Genomic DNA, 23,021 nt, shown 5'->3' on the forward strand with positions numbered 1-23,021 from the left:
ATTCCTGCAAACCCTAATTTCCGGAAATCGCAGAGGCTGAAATATTTTTTTTTATTTTTTATTTTTTTTTTTTGGAAAATGATGAGCGACACGAATCTTGCTTTTTTTATAAAAAAAGAGAAAAGACTCTCTAAGAGAGAGAGAACTGATGCTTTTTATTTTTAAAAGCTTTTGGGGCTCTGCTTTTGGGCATCCCTTGTACCTTTAAATACGTGGTGAGGGCTTCACTTCTCAGAGCATCTGGATGCAGAGTCTGAGAGTGAAACCCTAACCACTCTCTTGTACTTTGATCTGATTAATATAAAAAGAAATACCGAAAGGGGCGCCAGTCTTTGGGGCCTATCTCTAGGCACGGAACTCCGCCGGGCCAGTGCAAATCTATTGTGATCTGTGAATTGTTTTGAAGTGGTTATTTGGTGTTGTCGCGGTCGATTCTTGATTTGGAGTGTCCAAGTCTGTTACAGTGGTATCAGAGCACTGCCGATTTCTCTTCTACGGGAAATCCGATCCCCGAATTTTTTTTCCGCGGCACCTATGGTTTCAGGCAATGATCAGTCGACTCCCTCTGCATCTGGAGATGCGGGCAGGGATCACAAGGAAGATTCCGGCAGAGAGTACGGCCCGCCTTGGCCTACTTAGGCGGAGCGGCGAGAGATGGAGTGTCGCCAGTTGATCGGCGATGCAACAAAGATGATACTCAATTTTGCCAAGGACCCAAAGATGGCAAAATATACGAACCAGACCTCTTTGGAAGAGGTACAGATGGAGTGGCAAAGAACCACAACACCACTCCCGAAACCCGCTCTCAAAAAACCTTCTGCCTCCAAGAAAATAAACGGAGAAGGAACTGGAGAACGTGGTTGATGCACGGATTGCTCAGCTTTTTGACGCGCAAAAGAAAGCCAAAAAGCACGGCAAAAAAAGCAGACGAAAAGCACTTACTTTCCAGGTTATTTGGGTAGTCGGTCGACTTTTGACAAGGCAAAGAAACAGAAGAAGCGTGTTCGATTTGAAGGAGTACCCAGTTCTTCTTCTTCTTCTTCTGATAGTTCTTCTAGCTCCTCGGATTCGAGCGAAGAAGACAGAAAAGGTAAAAAGCGAAGCAAGAAACAAAGCTTCGGAAAGGGCAAGAAAAAAGGAAAGAAGGCTACATCTCGCCATGAGACTGACAGTTCTACTAAGGACTTGTCTACAGACAGCTCAAATTCCGATGACGGAAAGTTTTACGCGAACAAGAAGAATTTTTACAAAGCCAACCAGTATGACTTTCTCGAAGATAAAAGCAAGAAAGTCCGAGAGTTTAAGGACGGTGTCCACTCGATCAAGTTTGATACGTTTCAGGATACTCAGATGCTTCGAAGGCTTTGTCTTTTATACAGCAGTTTGACATCGCTTTCGCGGGAGGATGCTATTTAGAGCACTCCAAGCTACGGAGAGCTGCCTCTTACTTTAAGAGGAATGCTCGTACTTGGTGGTCCACGCTTCTTTTAAACAAGACTGCGCCAATTAAATGGCTGAAATTTAAGAAGATGAACGAGATATACGAGCTGTTTGGAACCATCTTCGGATGACCAAGAGCGATACAATAAATACTTACTATGAAAGATTCTGAAGCTCTTTTCTACCCGCCTCTTCATTCAAGAAGATCTAGTTCAGAGAGCAGATTGAGCGGTTTACCTTGGGTCTACCTACAGAGATCCGAGATCACTGCTTGGAACAGAAGTCAGCTTCTATTCAGGAGTTGATGAGTCATGCGAAGCGGGGCTTTGCCATTCACTCTGGCAGTCTGACCTACCCCACAGATGAGGCCATGACACAACGAGTCGAACAGACTTCTGGGAATGAAAGTAGAAAGAAAAAGAGCAACCCAGAGAAGAAGGATGCACGACCCAAGCTTACTCCTGAGGAGAGAGCTCGCTTCATCAGAGAGGGGAAGTGCTTTGCATGCGGGGAACATGGACATATCTCCGCGAAGTGTCCCAAAAAGGCACAGAAAGAACAGAATGATAAAGAACGACGACAGGCCTGAGAGTTCGAGAGCAGCTGAGGAATGTGGCACAAAAGGCAGATAGAAAAGCTGAACTGGTACCACATGGCGTGGGACCTGCACCGAATCTAATGAATGAAAGTACAAACTTTGCCGCTTTTGGGGCAAAGTGAAGGATCGGGAAGCCCTTTTGAAGGAGCCAAGGCCAACTTCTTTTCACTTGGAATTGGCGGCTCGATTTGGAACTACGCCCGACAGACTAACGCCACAGGCGGAGGTAGTTCGACTGGAACCCGGATGGGATGTTGCCATTACACCGAGCATTGGCAAACTTTGTTTGCAATGACAGGGGTGTTCAGGGCACACGAGTGACGTTCTACTCGGGATCCCTTGGTACCACAAGAACTACGCCGTGGTTGACTACCGGGCCGAGAAAGCGACTTTGATAAATGAAGGGCTTAGAGATTGTACTTGATGAACTTCAGTTTCTTACTCATTCTTTTGGCAGAGAACTGAACGCTGGATAAAGGTTGAATATGTTTTGACCTGATCAAAAGAACGCCAAGATTTTTCTCCACACTCATGCCGATTGCTTTTCAGAGGGCCTGAAGATCAAACCATTGATATGATACTTGGAAGCACGCCACCGAATCGGCCACCTTTCCGTGTGAGCCGAGTACAGAACGAAAAGATTATGAACCCAGTGAAAGACCTCTTGGAAAAGGGTCTTGTCCAGCGTAGTACTTCACCGTATTGCTCTCCAATGTTGTTGGTTTTGAAGAAAGATGGATCTTGGAGAATGTGAATCGATTATAGCGCTCTCAACAAAATCACCATCAAGAACAGATTTCCGATTCCTAGGATCGATGATATACTTGACAGGTTACAGGGATCCTCGTGCTTTCGCAAGATTGACTTGAAGAGTGGATATCATCAAATCAGGATAGCGCCAGGAGATGTCTACAAGACAGCTTTTCGGACGACTTTTGGCTTATTTGAGTTTTTGGTGATACCTTTTGGCTTAACCAATGCTCCTACGACATTTAACCGGATGATGGACAGGATTTTTCGAGAGTACAGGCTATTTGTTGGCACTTTCTTTGACGACATCATTGTTTTCTCCAAGAATGAGGCAGAACACATAGATCATCTGCTTCAAGTCTTTCAGGCATTACGAGATCACACGTTAGTGATTAATGCAAAGAAAAGTGAATTTTTCCTACCAGAGATGCACTTTTTGGGACACATTGTGTCAGCAGCAGGAGTGCAAATGGACCCGGCCAAGATAGAGACTATCCGTGATTGGCCCGATTTGAGGAATGTCCATGAAGTTAGAAGCTTCTTGGGACAATGTTCGTACTACAAGCGGTTCATAGAAAGTTTGCAGAGGTTGATTTCCCCTTTGCATACCTTGACACAGAAAGGAGTACCTTTTTCGTGGGGACCCACAGAGGTGACTGCCTTTCGGACATTGAAAGAGAAATTGACTACGGGACCTATTTTGACTTTGCCGGACTTGCAGAAGTCATTTGAAGTATATTGTGATGCTTGTGGTCGTAGTCTGGGTGCGGTCTTGATGCAAGAAGGCCATGTCATAGCTTACGAGAGCCGTTTGTTCTCTAGGCCGGAGATGACAGCACAGATCTATGAGAAAGAGCTTTTGGCGGTTATCCATGCTCTTACTCAATGGCAGCATTACCTACTCAGAGTGGATTTTACTATCTTTACAGACCATCAGAGTTTGCGCTACTTCTTGTCACAGAAGCAGCTTTCGGAAAAGCAGATGCGGTGGGCGAACATCTTGTCACATTTTCACTTCCAGATTGTCCATGTGTAGGTACAGAAGAATGTGGTGGCAGATGCTTTGTCTCGGAAACCGTTGGTTCTGGCTGTTTCCGCGATACATCATAGGAGCTTCGAGAATATGGTCGATCAGTATGCCACAGATACAGATTTTGCAGATATTTTCACACGGATACGGGATGGGGAGACAATAGCTGGATACTCCCTTCGGGAAGGCTACTTGATGAAAAAGACTATGTTGTGCGTTACACAGCCGTTGAGGGAAAAGGTTATGACTGAATGCCACTGTCCACCTTTTGCGGTCACCGCGGCATTGCTACCACCATGAAAGGGGTAGAGAGATATTTCTTTTGGGCGGAGACTCAAGAAGGATGTGGAAGAGTTTGTGCGCAGTTGCTTGGTATGCCAGAAGGTCAAGTTTGACAGGCATAAGGCACAGGGATTGTTACAGCCTTTACCCATACCCACCCGCCCCTGGGAAAATATTGAAATGGATTTCATTTTTTTGATCTCCCGAGAACACAGAATGATCACGATGATTTTCCGATTACATGGCACGTCTAAGACGATTCTCTCCGACAGAGACCCCAGATTTATGAGTTGGTTTTGGAAGGCAATTTGGGAGAACATTGACACGCAGTTGCAGTTCTTGTCATCGTTCCACTTGCAGATTCACGGGCAATTTGAGATTGCCAATTCAGTGATTTTAGATTTATTGAAGTCTTGTATCTCGGATCAGAAGACTCAATGGGAAAAGAACTTACCTTTGGTGGAATTTGCCTACAATAACACGATACACTCTTCGACGGGGAAGACGCCATGTGAGATTGTTGAAAGTGCTGCAAAGGTTCCATCCTTCCTGAGCACGAAAGATTAGAAATTTGAAGCGGATGAATATTCGCGAGATTTGGATACGGCTTTTGCCAAGGTTCGCGAGACTTTGCAGGAGTCTCAAGAACGACAGAAAAAGGTAGCGGATCGCCATCGCGACTTGAAACTGAAGGAGGATGATTGGGTGCTCTTACTTTTGAGAAGGCACGCCTACAAAAGAAAAAGGGAAAGGAGAGGCTTTTCCAAAGCTTAGTATGCGATACTACGGACCTTTCCAGATCACTGACAAGATAAATGATGTCTCCTTCCGATTGAAACTGCCAGATACTTGGAGGATTCATAATGCATTGCATGTGAGTCTCTTGAACCCTGTTAAGGGTGATGTGCCTTATGATGGGGAGCGGGGAGCCTGATGAGCAACCTGAAGTGGAAGAAAACGAGGAAGTCCTTGTTCCTGAACAGATTTTGGCACATAACGATACGAAGAAAGGTAAAGTCCGAAGGCGGGTTCTTGGTTAAGTTCAAGAACTTTCCTGCATTTGATGCGAAGTGGATGGAGGAGGAGGACCTAGCAGATACTCCTCGGATTGTGAAACTTTACCTCGATGTTTTGGTTTAGCATAGTCTACTCCAAACGGAACCCGGAATTCAGCTTGGCCGGAGATCTGGTGCAGTGGGATGCACAAGAGGGGAGTCACTCCGCTCCCTTGTCAACAGATGCCTTGATTATGATACTAAAGTCACTGATGTCTTTTTGAGCTTCAAGGATACTGAGAGCTGACAGTATTCTGCTGGATGACTTTATGAAATGGAATTCCTGATAATGGTACTGATTTGTTCTTGACTTCTTGTGAGTACAAGAACTGATAGACGAAATGACTGCAGCATTTTGGTCTGATTGATCTCGAATAGACATGGTTGCAATAGGGGTTAGTCAATCGGACATCGATGAGGTCCCGATTGGACCTAGATGTGATTGCTAGCTACATTGCCGATAAATCATGGTCTAAGATCTGAATGAATGTTGAATGTCATGTGATGTCCTGTGATGTCTGGTGATGTCCTGTGATGTCGTGTGATGTGACTGTCGATTTTGTACATGTGCTAGATGTGTGTTCCTAGTACGTAGGTACTAACAGTCAGTGTCTACTAAGACGGTTTATGGCTTTTGTCGGTTTGCAGGCGTCATCGCGGTCGATTACAATGCTTTCAAGAGGGGGGTATGTCACAAAGTGATGACGTGGCAGACAGCAGAAACCCTAATTTCTGCCAGAAATCCTAATTTCCGGAAATCGCGGAGGCTGAAATATTTTTTTTTATTTTTTTTATTTTTTTTTGGAAAATGATGAGCGACACGAATCTTGCTTTTTTTTATAAAAAAAGAGAAAAGACTCTAAGAGAGAGAGAGAACTGATGCTTTTTATTTTTAAAAGCTTTTGGGGCTCTGCTTTTGGGCATCCCTTGTACCTTTAAATACGTGGTGAGGGCTTCACTTCTCAGAGCATCTGGACGCAGAGTCTGAGAGTGAAACCCTAACCACTCTCTTGTACTTTGATCTGATTAATATAAAAAGAAATATCGAAAGGGGCGCCAGTCTTTGGGGCCAATATCTCTAGGCACGGAACTCCGCCGGGCCAGTGCAAATCTATTGTGATCTGTGAATTGTTTTGAAGTGGTTATTTGGTGTTGTCACGGTCGATTCTTGACTTGGAGTGTCCAAGTCTGTTACATTTGGCATCCCTTGTAAACAATAAATAAATGGTGAGGGCTCACACTCTGCAGAGCATGTGGACGTAGAGTCTGAGAGTGAAACCCGAACCACTCTCTTGTACTTTGAACTGATTAATACATAAAGAAATACCGAAACGGGCACCAGTCTTTGGGGCCAATATCTCTAGGCATGGAACTCCACCGGGCCAGTGCAAATCTATTGTGAACTGTGAACTGTTTTGACATGGTTATTTGGTGCCGTCGTGATTGATTCTTGACTTGGAGTGTCCAAGTCTATTATAGTGGTATCAGAGCACGGCCGATTTCTCTTCTATAGGAAATCCGATCCCCAAATTTTTTCCCCGCGGCACCTATGGCTTCACGCAAGGATCAGTCAACTCCCTCTGCATCCGGAGATGCGGGCAGGGATCACAACGAAGATTCCGGCAAAGAGTATGGCCCACCTCGGCCTACTCAAGCAGAGCAATGAGAGATGAAGCATCGTCAATTGATCAACGATGCAACAAAGATGATGCTCAGTTTTGCGAAGGACCCGAAATTGGTAAAATATATGAGCGAGACTTCTTTTCAGGAAGTGCACGAGCAGTGACAGAAAACCACACCACCACCCTCGAAACCCGCTCTCAAGAAATCTTCTACTCACAAGAAATATTCAGAGAAGGAATTAGAAGAGGTGGTTGATGCACGGATTGCTCAGCGTTTTGACGCGCAGAACAAAGCCAAAAAGCACGGCAAAAAGCATAAGAAAGGCACTGACTTCCCGAGTTATTAGGGTCGTCAGTCGACATTTGACAAAGCAAAGAAACAGAAGAAGCGTGTTCGATTTGAATAAGTACCCAGTTCTTCTTCTTCTGACAGTTCTTCTAGCTCTTTAGATTCGAGCGAAGAAGACAGAAAAGGAAAAAAGCGAAGCAAGAAACAACGCTTCGGAAAAGGCAAGAAAAAGGCAAAGAAGTCTAAATCTCGCCCAGTGAGTGACAGTTCTACAGAGGACTCGCCTACGGATAGTTCAGACTCTGATGACGGCAAATTTTATGCGAACAAGAAGAATTTTTATAAACCCAACCAGTATGACTTTCTGGAAGACGAAAGCAAGAAAGTCCGACAGTTTAAGGAAGGTGGACAGTCGATCAAGTTTGACACTTTTTCAGGATACAAAGATGCTTTGAAGGCTTTGTCTTTTATATAGCAGTTTGACATCGCTTTCGCGGGAGGACGCTACTCAAAGCACTCCAAGATTCAAAGAGCTGCCTCTTATTTTAAGGGGAATGCGCGAACTTGGTGGTCCACGCTTCTTTTAAACAAGACTGTGCCAGTTAAATGGCTAAAATTTAAGAAGCTTTTTATTTCTTCTTGGTTGACTCAAGAGTATGAACGCGATATACGAGCTGCTTGGAACCATCTTCGGATGACCAAGAGAGATACAGTGGATGCTTACTGTGAGAGATTCTCGAGCTCTTTTCTACCCGCCTCTTCATTCAAGAAGATGTCGTTCAGAGAACAGATTGAGCGGTTTACCTTGGGTCTACCTACAGAGATCCGAGATCACTGCTTGAAACAGAAGTCAGCTTCTATTCAGGAGTTGATGAGTCATGCGAAGCGGGGTTTTGCCATTCACTCTGGCAGTCTGACCTACCCCACTGATGAGGTCATGACACAATGAGCCGAACAAACTTCAGGGAATGAAAGTAGAAAGAGAAAGAGCAACCCAAAAAGAAAGGATGTACGACCCAAGCTTACTCCTCATGAGAGAGCTCGCTTCATCAGAGAGTGGAAGTGCTTTGGATGCGGAGAACGTGGACATATCTCCGCAAAGTGCCCTAAAAAGGCATAGAAAGAACAGAATGACAAGGATGACGACGGGCCTGAGAGTTCGACAGCAACTGAGGATCGTGGAAGAAAAGGCAAGATGAAAACAAGACTGGTTCCAGATTGTGTGGGTACCGATCCCAACACCATGGACGAGAGTACAGAACTTTGCCGAGCTTGGGGCAAAGTGAAAGACCAAGAGGCCCTGATCTTCTTTGATGGAGGAGCCAAGGCCAACTTCATTTCACCGGAATTGGCGACGCGGCTCGAGATCACTCCCGATCGGATGGGACCACTTGTGGAGGCAGTTCTAGCGGCACCGGGCAGGGACGTAGCCATTACACCTGTCATTGGCAAACTTCGGTTGCATTGTCAGGGGTATTTGGGGCATGAGGACTTTTTCATAATGCCTTCGAAAGGTTGTGATGTTCTCTTAGGGATTCCTGGTACCACAAGAACAACGCCGTGGTCGATTATCGAGCGAGGAAAGTGACATTGACTACAGATAAGGGCAGAACCATTGTACTTGATATTAAACTGAAGGGCAAGTCTGTCCCTATTGTATCGGCTTCGGCCATTTCTAAATTAATGAAATCCAATTTGTTTGTTTACTCGATCTTTATGAAAGAATTGATCGATAAGAATAGGACAAATATGTCTAAACTTGATAAAGTACGCCAAGATTTTCTCCACTCTCACGCCGATTGCTTCTCACAGGGCCTACCAGGCGAGTTACCACATGCTCGTCCTGAAGATCATACCATTGATCTGATACCTGGAAGCACACCACCGAACCGGCCACCTTACCGTGTGAGCCGAGCACAGAATGAAGAAATTATGAACCAAGTGAAAGACCTCTTGGAAAAGGGTCTTGTCCAGTCTAGTACTTCACTGTATTGCTCTCCAGTGTTGTTGGTTTTGAAGAAAGACGGACCTTGGAGAATGTGCATCGATTATAGAGCTCTCAACAAAATCACCATCAAGAACAGATTTCCGATTCCTAGGATCGATGATACACTCGACAGATTACAGGGATCCTCGTGCTTTAGCAGGATTGATTTGAAGAGTGGATATCATCAGATCAGAATAGCGTCGGGAGACGTCTACAAGACAGCTTTTCGGACGACTTTTGGGTTATTTGAGTTTTTGGTGATGCCTTTTGGCCTAACCAATGCTCCTGCGACATTTAACCGGATGATGGACAGGATTTTTCGAGAGTACATGCTATTTGTTGGCACTTTCTTTGACGATATCATTGTTTTCTCCAAGAATGAGGCAGAACACAGAGATCATCTACTTCAGCTCTTTCAAGCATTACGAGATCACTAGTTAGTGATTAATGCAAAGAAAAGTGAATTTTTCCTACCAGAGATACACTTTTTGGGACACGTTGTCTCACCAGCGGGAGTGCAAATGGACCCAGCCAAGATAGAGACTATCCGTGATTGGCCCGATTTGAAGAACGTCCATGAAGTTAGAAGCTTCTTGGGACTGTGTTCGTACTACAGGCGGTTCATTCAAAAGTTTGCAGAGGTTGCTTCCCCTTTGCATATCTTGACACAAAAAGGAGTCCCTTTCTCGTGGGGATCCACAGAGGTGACTGCCTTTCAGACATTGAAAGAGAAATTGACTACGGGACCAGTTTTGACTTTGTCGGACTTACAAAAGTCATTTGAAGTATATTGTGATGCTTGTGGTCGTAGTCTCGGTGCGGTCTTAATGCAAGAAAGCCATGTCATTGCATACGAGAGCCGATTGTTCTCGAGGCCGGAGATGACAGCACAGATTTATGAGAAAGAGCTTTTGGCGGTTATCCATGCTCTTACTCAGTGGCGGCATTACCTACTCGAAGCGGATTTTACTGTCTTTACAGACCATCAGAGTTTGCGCTACTTCTTGTCACAGAAGCAGCTTTCGGAAAAGCAGATGCGATGGGCGAACATCTTGTCACAGTTTCACTTCCAGATTGTCCATGTGCAAGGACAGAAGAATGTGGTGGCAGATGCTTTGTCTCGGAAGCCGTTGGTTTTGGCTGTTTCCGCAATACATCATAGGAGCTTTGAGGATATGGTCGACCAGTATGCCAAAGATACAGATTTTGCAAACGTTTTCAAACGGATACGGGATGGGGAGATAGTAGCGGGATATTCCATTCGGGATGGCTACTTGTTGAGAAAAACCATGTTGTGCGTTACACCACCATTGAGGGAAAAGGTTATGACTCAATGCCACTGTCCAGCTTTTACAGGTCACCGCGGCATTGCTACCACCATGAAAAGAGTAGAGAGATACTTCTTTTGGCCGAGACTCAAGAAGGATGTGGAAGAGTTTGTCCGCAATTGCTTAGTATGCCAGAAGGTCAAGTTTAACAGGCATAAAGCACAGGGATTGTTACAGCCTTTACCTATACCCACCCGCCCCCGGGAAAGTATTGCAATGGATTTCATTTTTGATCTCCCGAGAACACAGAGTGGTCACGATGGTATCTGGACTGTTATTGACAGTGATGGGGACTTTTCACAAGCCAAGCTCCCATACCCCTCTTCTCTCGTCCCCACCCCATGAAAACCCCCTCTTAGGGAAGGAGTGATAAAAGGCATTGGAAAAAAGTAAGAAAAAAATAAAGTATGATTATGTAAATATATGAGAAAGGTAAAATAGGCCACCTCATGCCTGCGGGGCAACCCATCCCCACCTTGCCTCCTTTTTCTTCATTGTTGCCCCGCCGTGTGTCCCTTTTCCTCTCCTCCACTCAAAAGGTCAACCCCTCTCTCTTCCCCTTGTTCTTTCTCCTTTCTCTCCCCCCTCAAGCTACCCCACCTCTCACCAATAATGCACCCTAACTCACATGCAACTTACCCTATCTTCCAAAATAGTATACCCCACCCCCCCCCCCCTTTCTCTATCCTATCATATCCCATGACCCAAATATCCCCCCCTCTCTCTAAAGGGTGCCATGTCTCTTGTCTTGTAGCTAAATAACCTCCCCCACACTCACACACTCAGTTTCACTGAAAAAGGTGCCCACAGACCCATTCCCACCCGGTGGTTACCTGATTTTTCTTGTGTTCACACACATCTACACACAGATTCACCTCTGAACACACTCCCCTCTCTCCCCTCTTGTAATTACTTTATTCTCCATGTCACCTCTCACTTTTTTTTTATCAACCCATCTCTCTCTCTTAGTCTCTCTCTCATGAGACTGCTATTCTGGCGCATATACACACAGCCAGACAAGTGGGGCCCACAGTCACATGGCCTATGTAGATAATGATTTCTTCATTTCTAAATTCTAGAATTTCTCCCCCCTCCTCCCCTATATAAAGAGGGGTCACCATCACACTAAAGACACACACAACATCACCAAAGAGTACACTATGCACTGTGTGTGCCTAGTGCACACACACACACCCACACCATCACCATCACCGCAATCACCATGCTCGTCTTGAGCATGACCTCTACACCCTTGGGCTATGGAAGATGAAGGGCAACTAAATGAAGGATGATGGCCATAACCCTCGTGCGAGTCTTCGCCATCAAATCCCACCTATCCGCCATGTGCTCTACCACTCTCTCCCTTCTCATTCCCCTACCCTATGCTCCCCATTTCATCGCCTTATTCTCTAAATAAAGCTTGAGGTTTTGTGAGTATGTTTTCTTGCAATGTTTTGCCCATGTGAGTGCGGAATCGCCACCTAGTCTCGTGTTTGGAGTAAGCTTGTGTATGTGTGAAGGGTGTGCGGATTCGCCATCCTTTTGTGGTGCTTAAGTACTAAGCCGCTATACCCCCTCTCTCTCTCTCTCTCTCTCTCTCTCTCTCTCTCTCTCTCTCTCTCTCACTTGATCTCATTCCCACTTGATCTCATTCCCTTTCCTCTTCATCATTACTCCCAAGCATCCATCTCTCTTGGATGAAAACTTTGTTATGGTGGTGTGTTGTTTGCGTCCTAGCCGCTGAAGCTAGGTGGTGCCCCCTATTTGCTTTACCATGACAGGCTCGAGGCGCGCCATTCGGTCCCTAGTGTTTTAGAGGCCGTCGGGGTTCGGGGTTCGCTTTGCTCCCGTCAACAGATTTAGCAAACAGGCTCATTTCATTCCAGTGAAGAAGACAATCAAGCCGGATCACTTAGCTAGACTATTTGTGGCCCAGATCTTCAGATTACATGGCATGACTGAGACGATTGTCTCCGACAAGGACCCTAGATTTACGAGTTTGTTTTAGAAGGCAATTTGGGAGAACATTGGCATGCGGTTGCAGTTCTCGTCATCGTTCCACGAGCAGACTGACGGCAATCTGAGATTGTCCGTCAGTGGTTTTAGATTTATTGAAGTCTTATATCTCGGATTAGAAGACTCAATGGGAAAAGTACCAACCTTTGGTGGAATTTGCCTACAATAACACGATACACTCTTTGACGGGGAAGGCCCCATTTGAGATTGTTGAAGCTGCTGCGAAGGTTCCACCCTTCCTAAGCACGAAAGATAAGATTTTTTGAAGCCGATGAATATACGCGAGACATAGATACGGCTTTTGCCAAGGTTCGCGAGACTTTGCAGAAATCACAAGAACAACAGAAAAAGGCAGCGGATCGCCATCATCGCGACTTGAAATTGAAGGAGGACGATTGGGTGCTCTTACGTTTTGAGAAGGCACGCTTGAGAAAGAAAAAGGGAAAGGAGAGGCTTTTTCCAAAGCTTAGTATGCGATACTACGGACCTTTCCAGATCACTGAAAAGATAAATGATGTCTCCTTCCGATTGAAACTGCCTGATACTTGGAGGATTCACAATGCATTTCATGTGAGTCTCTTGAAACCTTTTAAAGGTGATGTGCCTGATGATGGGGAGCTTGATGAGCAACCTGAAGTGGAAGAAAACGAGATCCTTGTTCCTGAACAGAACTTTGCACATAAGGATACGAAGAATAAAGGTTAAGTCCGAAGGCGGTTCTTGGTTAAGTTCAAGAACTATCCTGCATTGGATGCGAAGTGGATGGAGGAGGAGGACCTAGCAAATACTCCTCAGATTGTGAAACTTTACCTCGAGGACCTAGCAAATACTCCTCAGATTGTGAAACTTTACCTCGAGGCTTTTGGTTTAGCATAGTCTACTCCAAATGGAACCCAGAATTCACCTTGGTCGGCGATCTGGTGCACTGGGATGCACATGAGGGGAGTCACTCCGCTTCTTTGTCAACAGATGCCTTGATTTAGATACTAGAGTCATTGATGTCTCTTTGAGCTTCAGGAATACTGAAAGCTGACAGTATTCTGTTGTATGACTTTATGAAATGGAATTCCTGATTATGATACTGATTTGTTCTTGACTTCTTTTAAGTGCAGCAACTGATAGACGAAATGATTGCAGCATTTTGGTCTGATTGATCTCGAATAGACATGGTTGCAATAGGGGTTAGTCAATCGGACATCGATGAGGTCCCGATTGAATCTAGATGCGATTGCTAGCTACATTGCCGATAAATCATGGTCTAAGATCTGAATGAATGTTGAATGTCATGTGATGTCTTGTAATGTCTAGTGATGTCGTGTGATATGACTGTCGATTGGTACATGTGCTACATGTGTGTTCCTAGTACGTAGGTACTAACAGTCAGTGTCTGCTAAGACGGTTTATGGACTGTCTGTTTTGCAGGCGTAATCGAGGGCGATTACAATGCTTTCAAGAGGGGGTTATGTCACAAAGTGATGACGTGGCTACCAAAAACCCTAACTGCTGAAGCCCTAATTTTTGGAAACCCTAACCCTAAACCTGCAAACCCTAAAATCTGCCAAAAACCCTAAAAGTAGCAAAAAACCTAACCCTAACCCTAGGGCAACAAGGAAAACTCCCGGAAAAAGCACTGACATGATGACGTGGCACCGTATGGCAGATTCTGCTTTTTGCGGTGCATTCTACGGCAGCCAACTGCTTTTTTCTCTACACAATTGCAAGGGGGGAGAGAGAGAGAGAGAGAGAGAGAGAGAGAGAGAGAGAGAGAGAGAATTTCATTGCTTTTATTTACTAAAGCTCAAAAGAGCTTGTGTGAGAGACAGAGAGAGAGAGAGAAAACTTTGCTTTTGATTTGAAGCTTTTTGGGGCTCTGTTTTTAGCATCCCTTGTAAACAATAAATAAGTGGTGAGGGCTCACACTCTGCAGAGCATCTGGACGCAGAGTCTAAGAGTGAAACCCATACCACTCTTTTGTACTTTGAACTGATTAATACATAAAGAAATACCGAAAGGGGCGCCAATCTTTGGGGCCAATATCTCTAGGCACGGAACTTAGCGGGGCCAGTGCAAATCTATTGTGAACTGTGAACTGTTTTGAAGTGGTTATTTGGTGCTGTCGTGATTGATTCTTGACTTGGAGTGTCCAAGTCTGTTACATTGTCAACAACCTCAGTGCCATATGCATCCTCATCAGGAACCACCTGACTATGCATCACCATGTCAGCATCGTCTGGCAAAGGCATATCTGCTGAGAATGACTGCAAAACCGAAAAATCAGCACCACTGCAATCACACACAGCTGTCTGAAGGACACTGTCACCCTTAAACGTATCAAAAGCATCATAGAACAATGTATCGGTCTCTGGCTCGACTGATGTCACCTCAACTGATGACTGGCCAAGTTGTGCATCCCCAGAGATACCATTGTTTGCGTGAACACCACCACAAGACAAACGCACGACCTGCTCTCCATGCAGCATATCCGCAAAAGAGACACCTCGTCTCTAGCTCCAAACATGGCTGCAAATACACAGACCTGAGACTACACCGCCTCGTGTGTCAGAAATATGCAAAGGGTATACCAGACCACCCCTGGCTATCACCAGTGATTCCCTATGCATCTTAAATGACCGCTCTCGAAGCAGTACACAATGACCACTACTCTATAACTCACGCACTGAAATGAGACTCTAGAGTCTTGGTACATAACATGCATCTCGTAGCATAAGCAATGCTCGTTAGGTAAAGACATGCATACATCTCCACCACCCTCTATGTCATATGTTGAACCATCAACAAACTGTACACAATCAAGTCTCTCACTAGAGAAAGAGCAAAACAAATCACAACGTGGCGTCACGTGAAAAGCTGCATGCTCGTCTAGTAGAAAACGCGTAGACAATGTGCTATTTCAAGACACAAAGTAGTCTGAAGGCAAGCTAGACTCAAAAGTAACATGCCCGTCACATGCACTCTCTAGAATCTGTCATCATATAGTAGCACCATGCATCCCCTCATACGCTTGAAGCAATGGCACCTAATATGCCCATCGTGGCCACAGTGCCAACATGTCAATCGCAATCGTGAGCGAGAACCGCCTCTAACGTGAAGCGTCTCCATATCTATGTCAAAACTATGGCAAACACAGTGGGAGGTAACTCGACCACTACACAATGCTCAAAAGCATGATCAATCGCATCAAAATCCATGCTCACATATGCATAAAACAACTCCACAATCTCCAAACTTTGCAAGCATGAACTGGGACAAATTGCTCAACCGAACGTAAAGCGCATAACCATATACGCAAGTAGAGAGCAAACTAGCTCAAAACGCGTCCCACAAGAGAAACTGCCTGCAAAAATGTGCAAAAACCTGTGAAATCTGTGACTAGCTTGTATTGTAGCCACACAAGCATACGCAAATCCTCACTTCTGCGAGAGTGGGTACAAGAACACCAAACCGTGTCCAAATTGACAAAACCTGTCAAAAGTGAGAGTAAACACTCGATCACTGTCAAAGTGGGAATATATCGACCACTACCATCAGAGAGCAAACTGCGAATACGCAAACCATGGCGAGAGCTCTTGGGAAAAATCCGACAGAGTTCCCCTTGGAAATTGAGCGAAAACTCAAAACAAATCTCACCAAATACGCATGACAATAGACAATGTCTCACTAGCAAAATCCACAAATGGTCTACATGCAATGCAAAAGCCTGGCAAACTGACTCACTCCTGATCGAGTAGCTCTATGGACGTGTACCTATTCAAAAAACACTGCAAACCTATAAACCTGCTACCTGCGAGTTATGGCAAACTGTATTCTCATAATGCATACATAGCATGAAACTGCACAAAACCATGCCAAAAAACTCTCTGGAGTCTGAATGCCCACACAGTCAAACAATGCGCATGAAACCGTATCTGGATATGTAACAATCCGCAAGTCACATCCCAAAGCATCACTTTCATACGCAAAACAAAGGTGAATTCTCTCTCAAATAGTACCATAGTGTGTCATACATAGCCAAAGATGCAAACCACATCACTCTCTACACTGCAGGAATCAAACTGCAAAACCTCGATATGTCGAGATTATTGACATGCTGTTGCAAAAAATTCAGCGCTCAGTATTTCAAAATTTTGATATGACCAGTGCGTCAAGAGCGTGCCAACACCTCAGGATAGACTCCTGGATCAATGTATCCGAGTCCGGGTGTGAGAGATATGCCCAAAAACCTCCGTTTTTGACCCAAAAAAGCAGCATAACTTGCTGTTGTTGCGCCTGTTGTAATTCAGAACAGAAATTCAAAAAATGAACATCACCATCACGTCCGGAATGTGCCAAAACCCCAACCTAAACTCCTGGATCATATCCATCCGACTCCATGTGACGGTGATATGCAAAAAACACTATTTCGGAAGTAAAAAACAGCAAAAACGAGCTGCAATACTTCTTGTTTCTGCTCTTTCTTTGCAAAATTCAGCACTGGCTTGCTACACAAGCTGAATATACGTGCCTAAGCTGAGACCTAACACCGTCGAGCCATATTCACCGCCGCCGAGCTCTGTCGCGTCCGTCTCGCCGAGAAACTGTCGCACGCGCGTCGCCAAAGCTCTGATACCAATTGTGAGTGCGCAAATGCAGTGCGTGTGCGGAGAGAGAGAGAGAGAGAGAGAGAGGATGTGGGTGGAGCTCCCAAATCTCACTATATGAGCACAGTGCGAGAATGAGTGAGAGCTCCTTATTCTTTGTATGTATAAAGAATAAGGAGATAAATGTGGGCGGTCAGACATTGATCGACGGACACGGAGAATGCACGGTGAGGCACACCGTCTTTACCCGTGCTTTGCCCGTGTCCGTCGGTCAGTGTCCGGCCGCCCACATTATCTCCTTTATTCTTCAAAGAATAAAGAGCTCTCACTCATTCTCACACTGTGCTCATACAGTGAGATTTGGGAGCTCCATCCACATCCTCTCTCTCTCTCTCTCTCTCTCTCTCTCTCTCTCTCTCTCTCTCTCTCTCTCTCTCTCCCCGCACACGCATCGCATTCGCGCACTCACAATTGGTATCAGAGCTTTGGCGACCTGCGTGCGACGGCTTCCCGGTGAGACGGAAGCGACAGAGCTTGACTATGGCAGCTTGAGCTCGGTGGCGATGGATACGGCTCGACGGTGTCAGGTCTCAACTTAGGCATGTATATTCAACTTGTGTATAGCTTGTGTAGCAAGCCATTATTGAATTTTGCAGAGAAAGAGCAAAAACAAGAAGTGTTGCAGCTCGTTTTTACTGTTTCTGGCTCCCGAAACAATGTTTTTTGCGTATCTCCATCACACGGAGTCGGATGGATATAGGAGTCTAGGTTTGGATTTTGGCGCATTCCAGACGTGATGGTGATGTCCATTTTCTGAAATTCTGTTTTGAATTACAGCAAGTGCAACAGCAGCAAGTTTATGCTGCGTTTTTGGGCCTAAAACGGAGGTTTTTTGGCATATCTCTCACACCCGGACTCAGATTCATGGAATCCAGGCGTTTACCCTGAGGTTTTGGCACATTCCGGACGCGCGGTCATATCCGAATTTTAAAATTTTGAGCGCTGAATTTTTTGCAGCAGCATGTCAACAATCTCGACATATCGAGGTTTTGCAGTTTGATTCCTACAGTGTAGAGAGTGATGTGGTTTGCATCTTTGGCTATGTATGGCACACTGTGGTGCTATTTGAGAGAGAATTCACATTGTTATTGCGTATGCAAGTGATGCTTTGGGATGTGACTTTCGGATCATTACACATCCGGATGCGGTTTCATGCGCATTGTTTAACTGTGTGGGGCGTTTAGAAAGCTTTTTTAGCACGGTTTTGTGCAGTTTCATGCTATGTATGCATTATGCGAATACAGTTTGAGCTAGCCGTAGCTCGCAGGTAGCAGGTTTACAGGTTTGAAGTGTTTTTTGGGCAGGTACACGTCCATAGAGCTACTCGGTCAAGAGTGAGCCAGTTTGCTAGGCTTTTAGCGTTGCATGTAGACCATTTGTGGATTTTACTATTGAGACAGTGTCTATTGTCATGCGTATTTGGTGAGATTTGTTTTGAATTTTTGCTCAATTTCTAGGGGAAACTCTGTCGGATTTTTCCCAAGAGTTCTCGCCATGGTTTGCCTATTCGCAGTTTGCTCTCTAATGGTATAATGGTCGATATATTCCCACTTTGACAGTAATCGAGTGTTTCCTCTAACTTTTGACAGGTTTTGTCAATTTGGACACGGTTTGGTGTTCTTGTACCCACTCTTGCAGGAGTGAGGATTTGTGTATGCTTGCGTGGCTACAATACAGGCTAGTCACAGGTTTCACACGTTTTTGCACATTTTTGCAGGCAGTTTCTCTTGTGGGACGCGTTTTGAGCTAGTTTGCTCTCTACGTACGTATATGGTTATGCGCTTTACACTCGGTTGAGCAGTTTGTCCCAGTTTATGCTTGCAGAGTTTACAGATTGTGGAGTTGTTTTATGCATATGTGAGCATGGTTTTTGATGCAATTGATCATGCTTTTGAGCATTGTGTAGTGGTCAAGTTACCTCCCACTTTGTTTGCCATAGTTTTGGCATAGATACGGAGACGCTTCACGTTAGAGACAGTTCTCGCTCACAATCGCGACTGACATGTTGGCACTGCGGCCACGATGGGTATATTGGCGTATGAGACACCGGAAGAGGCAGATGCATGGTGCTACTATGAGGACAGATTCTAGAGAGAGTGCATGTGACGGGTATGTCACTTTTGAGTTTAGCTTGCCTTCAAACTACTTTGTGTCTTGGGATAGCACATTGTCTACGCGTTTTCTACTAGACGAGCATGTAATTTTTTACGTGACGCCACGTCGTGATTTGTTTTGCTCTTTCTCTAGTGAGAGACTTGGTTGTTTGCAGTTTGTTGATGGTTCAACATATGACATAGAGGGTGTTGGAGATGTATGCATGTCTTTACCTAGCGGTGCATTGATTACGCTACGAGATGTACGTTATGTACCAAGACTCCGCCAAAGTCTCATCTCAGTGAGATAGTTGGCAGCTTTTGGTTGTCAAGTACTGCTTAGAGAGCAGTCTTTCCAAATGCATAGGGGATCACTGGTGATAGCCAGAGGTGCTAGGAGTGGTCTGGTATACCCTTTGCATATTTCTGACACACGAGGCGGTGTAGTCTCTGTGTATTTACAACCATGTTTAGAGCGAGAGATGAGACATCTCTTTTGCGGATGTGCTGCATGGAGAGCAAGTTGTGCATTTGTCTTGTGGTGACGTTCACGCAGACAGTGGTATCTCTGGTAATGCACAACTTGGTCAGTCATCGGTTGAGTTGACATCAGTTGAGCCACAGACCATTGCATTGTTCTATGATACGTCTGATACGTTTGTGAGCAACATTGTCCTTCAGGTGATTGCAGTGGTGCTGATTTTTCGGTTTTGCAGTCATTCTCAGCTGATATGCCTATGCCAGACGATGCTGACATGGTGATGCATAGTCAGGTGGTTCCTGCTGAGGATGCATATGGCATTGAGGTTGCTGACAGGGATAGGTTGGCACACACAATGCATGTTTCGTCGGCTTTCGGGTCTCTGTAACAAACTGCTGACGTGTCAAAGCCCTGAAGAAGAGAGCCAACTTACAGATGTCGGCCGAGGGGCCTAAACCCTAAGAAGAACAAGTAACAGAAGAAGAAGTCCTACCAGCTTATGGGGACCCCGTTCGATGGGGCCCCAAGTGACAAAGGATTAAAATAAAGCAGGACTTGCACACGCACACACACACACACAAACTAATGACGTGGCAGAATTCTAAAAATTGCGCTGACATGATGACGTGGCAGGCTATACCGATTTTCACGTTTTGCGCTGGCTAATGACATGGCAGGCTGTACGGATTTCCATGATTTACGCTGGCAGCTTTTTGGCTTTGCTTTTGGACCAGATGCTTTTAAGTTTGAAGGCTTTTTACTATAAACTGCTTTTTAGGCCAAGGGCCTTTAAATATGAGGTTAGGGCTCATTCTCTGGCATGCTTCCTGGAGAAGATGCAGAGTCTGGAGTACCAGCTTGTACTGTGTTGATGCAATATAAAGAAATACTGAAAGGGGTACCAAGGTTTGGGGCCAATACTCTTCTGGGGTGGAATTCCGCCACTCCGTGTCGCGTGTCGTCTCTCTTTCAATTCAGCTGTTATTGAAGTGCTAAAAGTGTGTTCAGTCTGTTCTTTTCTATTGGCACGTGGTGCCCGTCTTGTGACAGTCTCTCATGTCTGACCTTTTGGTCTCGAGACGTGATCTTGCTTATGTGGTTGGTGCATTTGCAGTGGGAGTTGTCAGTCGTGTGATGACTGACACTAGCATTGTGCATTGTGGAGCCATGCAGGTCGTCACTCGATACATGCATCAGGAGTGTCATCGTAGTTGTAGCCCTAGTGGTACGCATGTTGCATCAACATTAGAGCAGTTACAGAGTGAGCCAGTGGGCATAGGTTGAGAGTCGTCTTCTCTCACCTCTTATATATACTAGTTGTAGGCTAGTCTTCTCGCCACTTATCGGCACATAGCCTTTAGTGGGAGAATGTTACGTAAAGGCGGTGTGTCTCACTGTGCTTTGTCCGTGTCCGCCGACCAGTATCCGGCTGTCCACATTTATCTCCTTATTCTTTATACATACGAAGAATAAGGATCTCTCACTCACTCTCACACAGTGCTCATTCAGTGAGATTTGGGAGCTCCACCCACATCCTATGTACTCTCTCTCTCTCCTTCTCACTCTCCGCACACGCACCGCATTCGCGCACTCACAGAAGAAAACAAGGCGCTCTAGATAAGAGCACACCCGGGATGAAGACAACTCTTGATGGGCTAGTTCATTTGCTCAACGTGGCTACTGAAAACTGCCAAAGTTGTAACCCAACCACGAAGATAAGAGGGAACCACAAAAGCAAGCTAATGGGAGGAATCTCTCGCAAAGGACAATGTGAAAAGCCCATTGTGCCCCCAAAGAGAGAAAAACACAAACCAGAGCATTACTCAAAATCGAAACAAAAAAACCTAGCAGTCTGCGAAGGAGGAACAAGAGCACACGTCCCTTAGCCAAAAGGTCGAAGGCACTCACCACGCAGTTTCAAAATAGGAAGTTTCGAAAACGGTTTGAAAAGTTTCAACAGGTTTCTGTCCATGTCTGAAACACCACCGGAGAAGGTTTTGTGTAGAGATTCAAGATAACCCTTGGCATTTTTACATGGAAACTAAATGAGCATGCACATTGCACACATATCTAAGTAAGACATGAGTTAGGAATATTTCTTTGCTATAGAACTCATGGCTTACTTGAAACTTGAAACTTCAAATAGAATAGACCGCAACCACTTAAGTAAAAATTTTGGTCTTCAACGAAACGCAAGGTTTTAGAAAACCTACATGGGATCATGGAAAAGCCAATATTCATCTATAAGGAAAAGTGCAAGTTATGGGCTAATGGTAGTAATCCTAGAACAATATAACCTTCAACTCCAATGTTGCTATGACATACCCACCGACTAGGTATCAACAACAAAAAGGAATGCAACACTCCTAGCCACAGGTATGAAAATACCAGATGACAAGGGAAAACACAACAACAGCATAGCAACCGAGCAAACATGGCTAGTAGTACTTCACCTATGGCCAGCCCGCTCCTTGGGCGCAATATAGGACTAGGTATAGATAAAGAAAATCCCATATTCATCTTTTTCTCTTAGAAGTCTAACAGATAAGACCTCCTAGGCCAAAAACTTTCGGGTAAGGATGTCTCCCCCAAAAGTCCACGTCACGTATTTCTCTTAAGTTCCTGAGAGGAGCCTGTGCAATAAAAATGAATTATGAGAAACAACAAGGTAGCCGGTTTAGGCAGCCAACGTACCATGATTTCTCGAATGGCAGTAGGAGAGACGCCATCTCCTTCTTTGGACTGCTTGAACTTCTTAATAGCGATGTGGACACCCTTGTTAGAGGGAAGCTTACTTCTGGCAAGAAAAACGAGACCGTAGGTACCTTCCCCGATTTTGCCCACAAGCTCGTACTGCTGCAGCCAAGCAGGGCGCGATCGAGTGGAAGCGTCTACCATGTCTTTGAACTACTCAACGTCTCTTGCTCACAAAAGGAAGGCAGAGCGTGCCCTGCCGAGCTCGATTCCTGCTAGTGCCTGTAATTCGACTTTTGCAGATGCGCTTCCAAACCTTGGTGATGGCGCATCTTCGCTATAGTAAAATAACGATAGTTACCAGTAGTAGTATGGGGCACCCAATCCTAGAAAATCAGAAAATCGCACATTAGTTGGAGCTAGAAAAGGGAAGGGAGAGAGGTAGGGGATACCAGCTGGAAAAAAATAAAAAAAACTAGAGTCATCAGTAGCTGCATTCGTATCGAATTAAGATTAAGTAGAATATCGAAAACTACATATGTCATTTCAGCACTTCTCAAATGAGAAAAAAATTTGTTTATTTGATGCTATTAATTTGTCTAAGATATTTATTAAATGGGGGGAGAGAATTCAAAATGGAAGAGGAGGAGAGAGAGAGAGAGAGAGAGAGAGAGAGTTCATCAAAGGTTGTTTGATTT

At 45.0% G+C, this 23,021-nt stretch overlaps 1 protein-coding gene across 4 annotated transcripts in view; it reads right to left on the reverse strand.

Moving 5' to 3' along the window:
- The window catches only part of CDKE;1 (cyclin-dependent kinase E;1), a 50,864-nt gene extending 28,167 nt beyond the window's left edge, over positions 1-22,697 (reverse strand). The window contains exon 1 of one of the 4 annotated variants that reach the window (XM_086509246.1): positions 22,324-22,686. In XM_086509246.1, the coding sequence (XP_086365372.1) occupies positions 22,324-22,527 (204 nt within the window). In that variant the 5' untranslated portion in view covers positions 22,528-22,686. Of the gene's footprint in view, positions 1-22,323 lie in introns of all 4 variants that reach the window. The other 3 variants (XM_086509245.1, XM_086509244.1, XM_086509247.1) reach the window with 3 other exon arrangements.
- Positions 22,698-23,021: the final 324 nt, after the last annotated feature.

The sequence above is a fragment of the Adiantum capillus-veneris genome, chromosome 3 (genome assembly GCF_014529385.1).
Source record: "Adiantum capillus-veneris isolate H3 chromosome 3, ASM1452938v2, whole genome shotgun sequence".
NCBI classification, from domain to species: Eukaryota; Viridiplantae; Streptophyta; class Polypodiopsida; order Polypodiales; family Pteridaceae; genus Adiantum; species Adiantum capillus-veneris.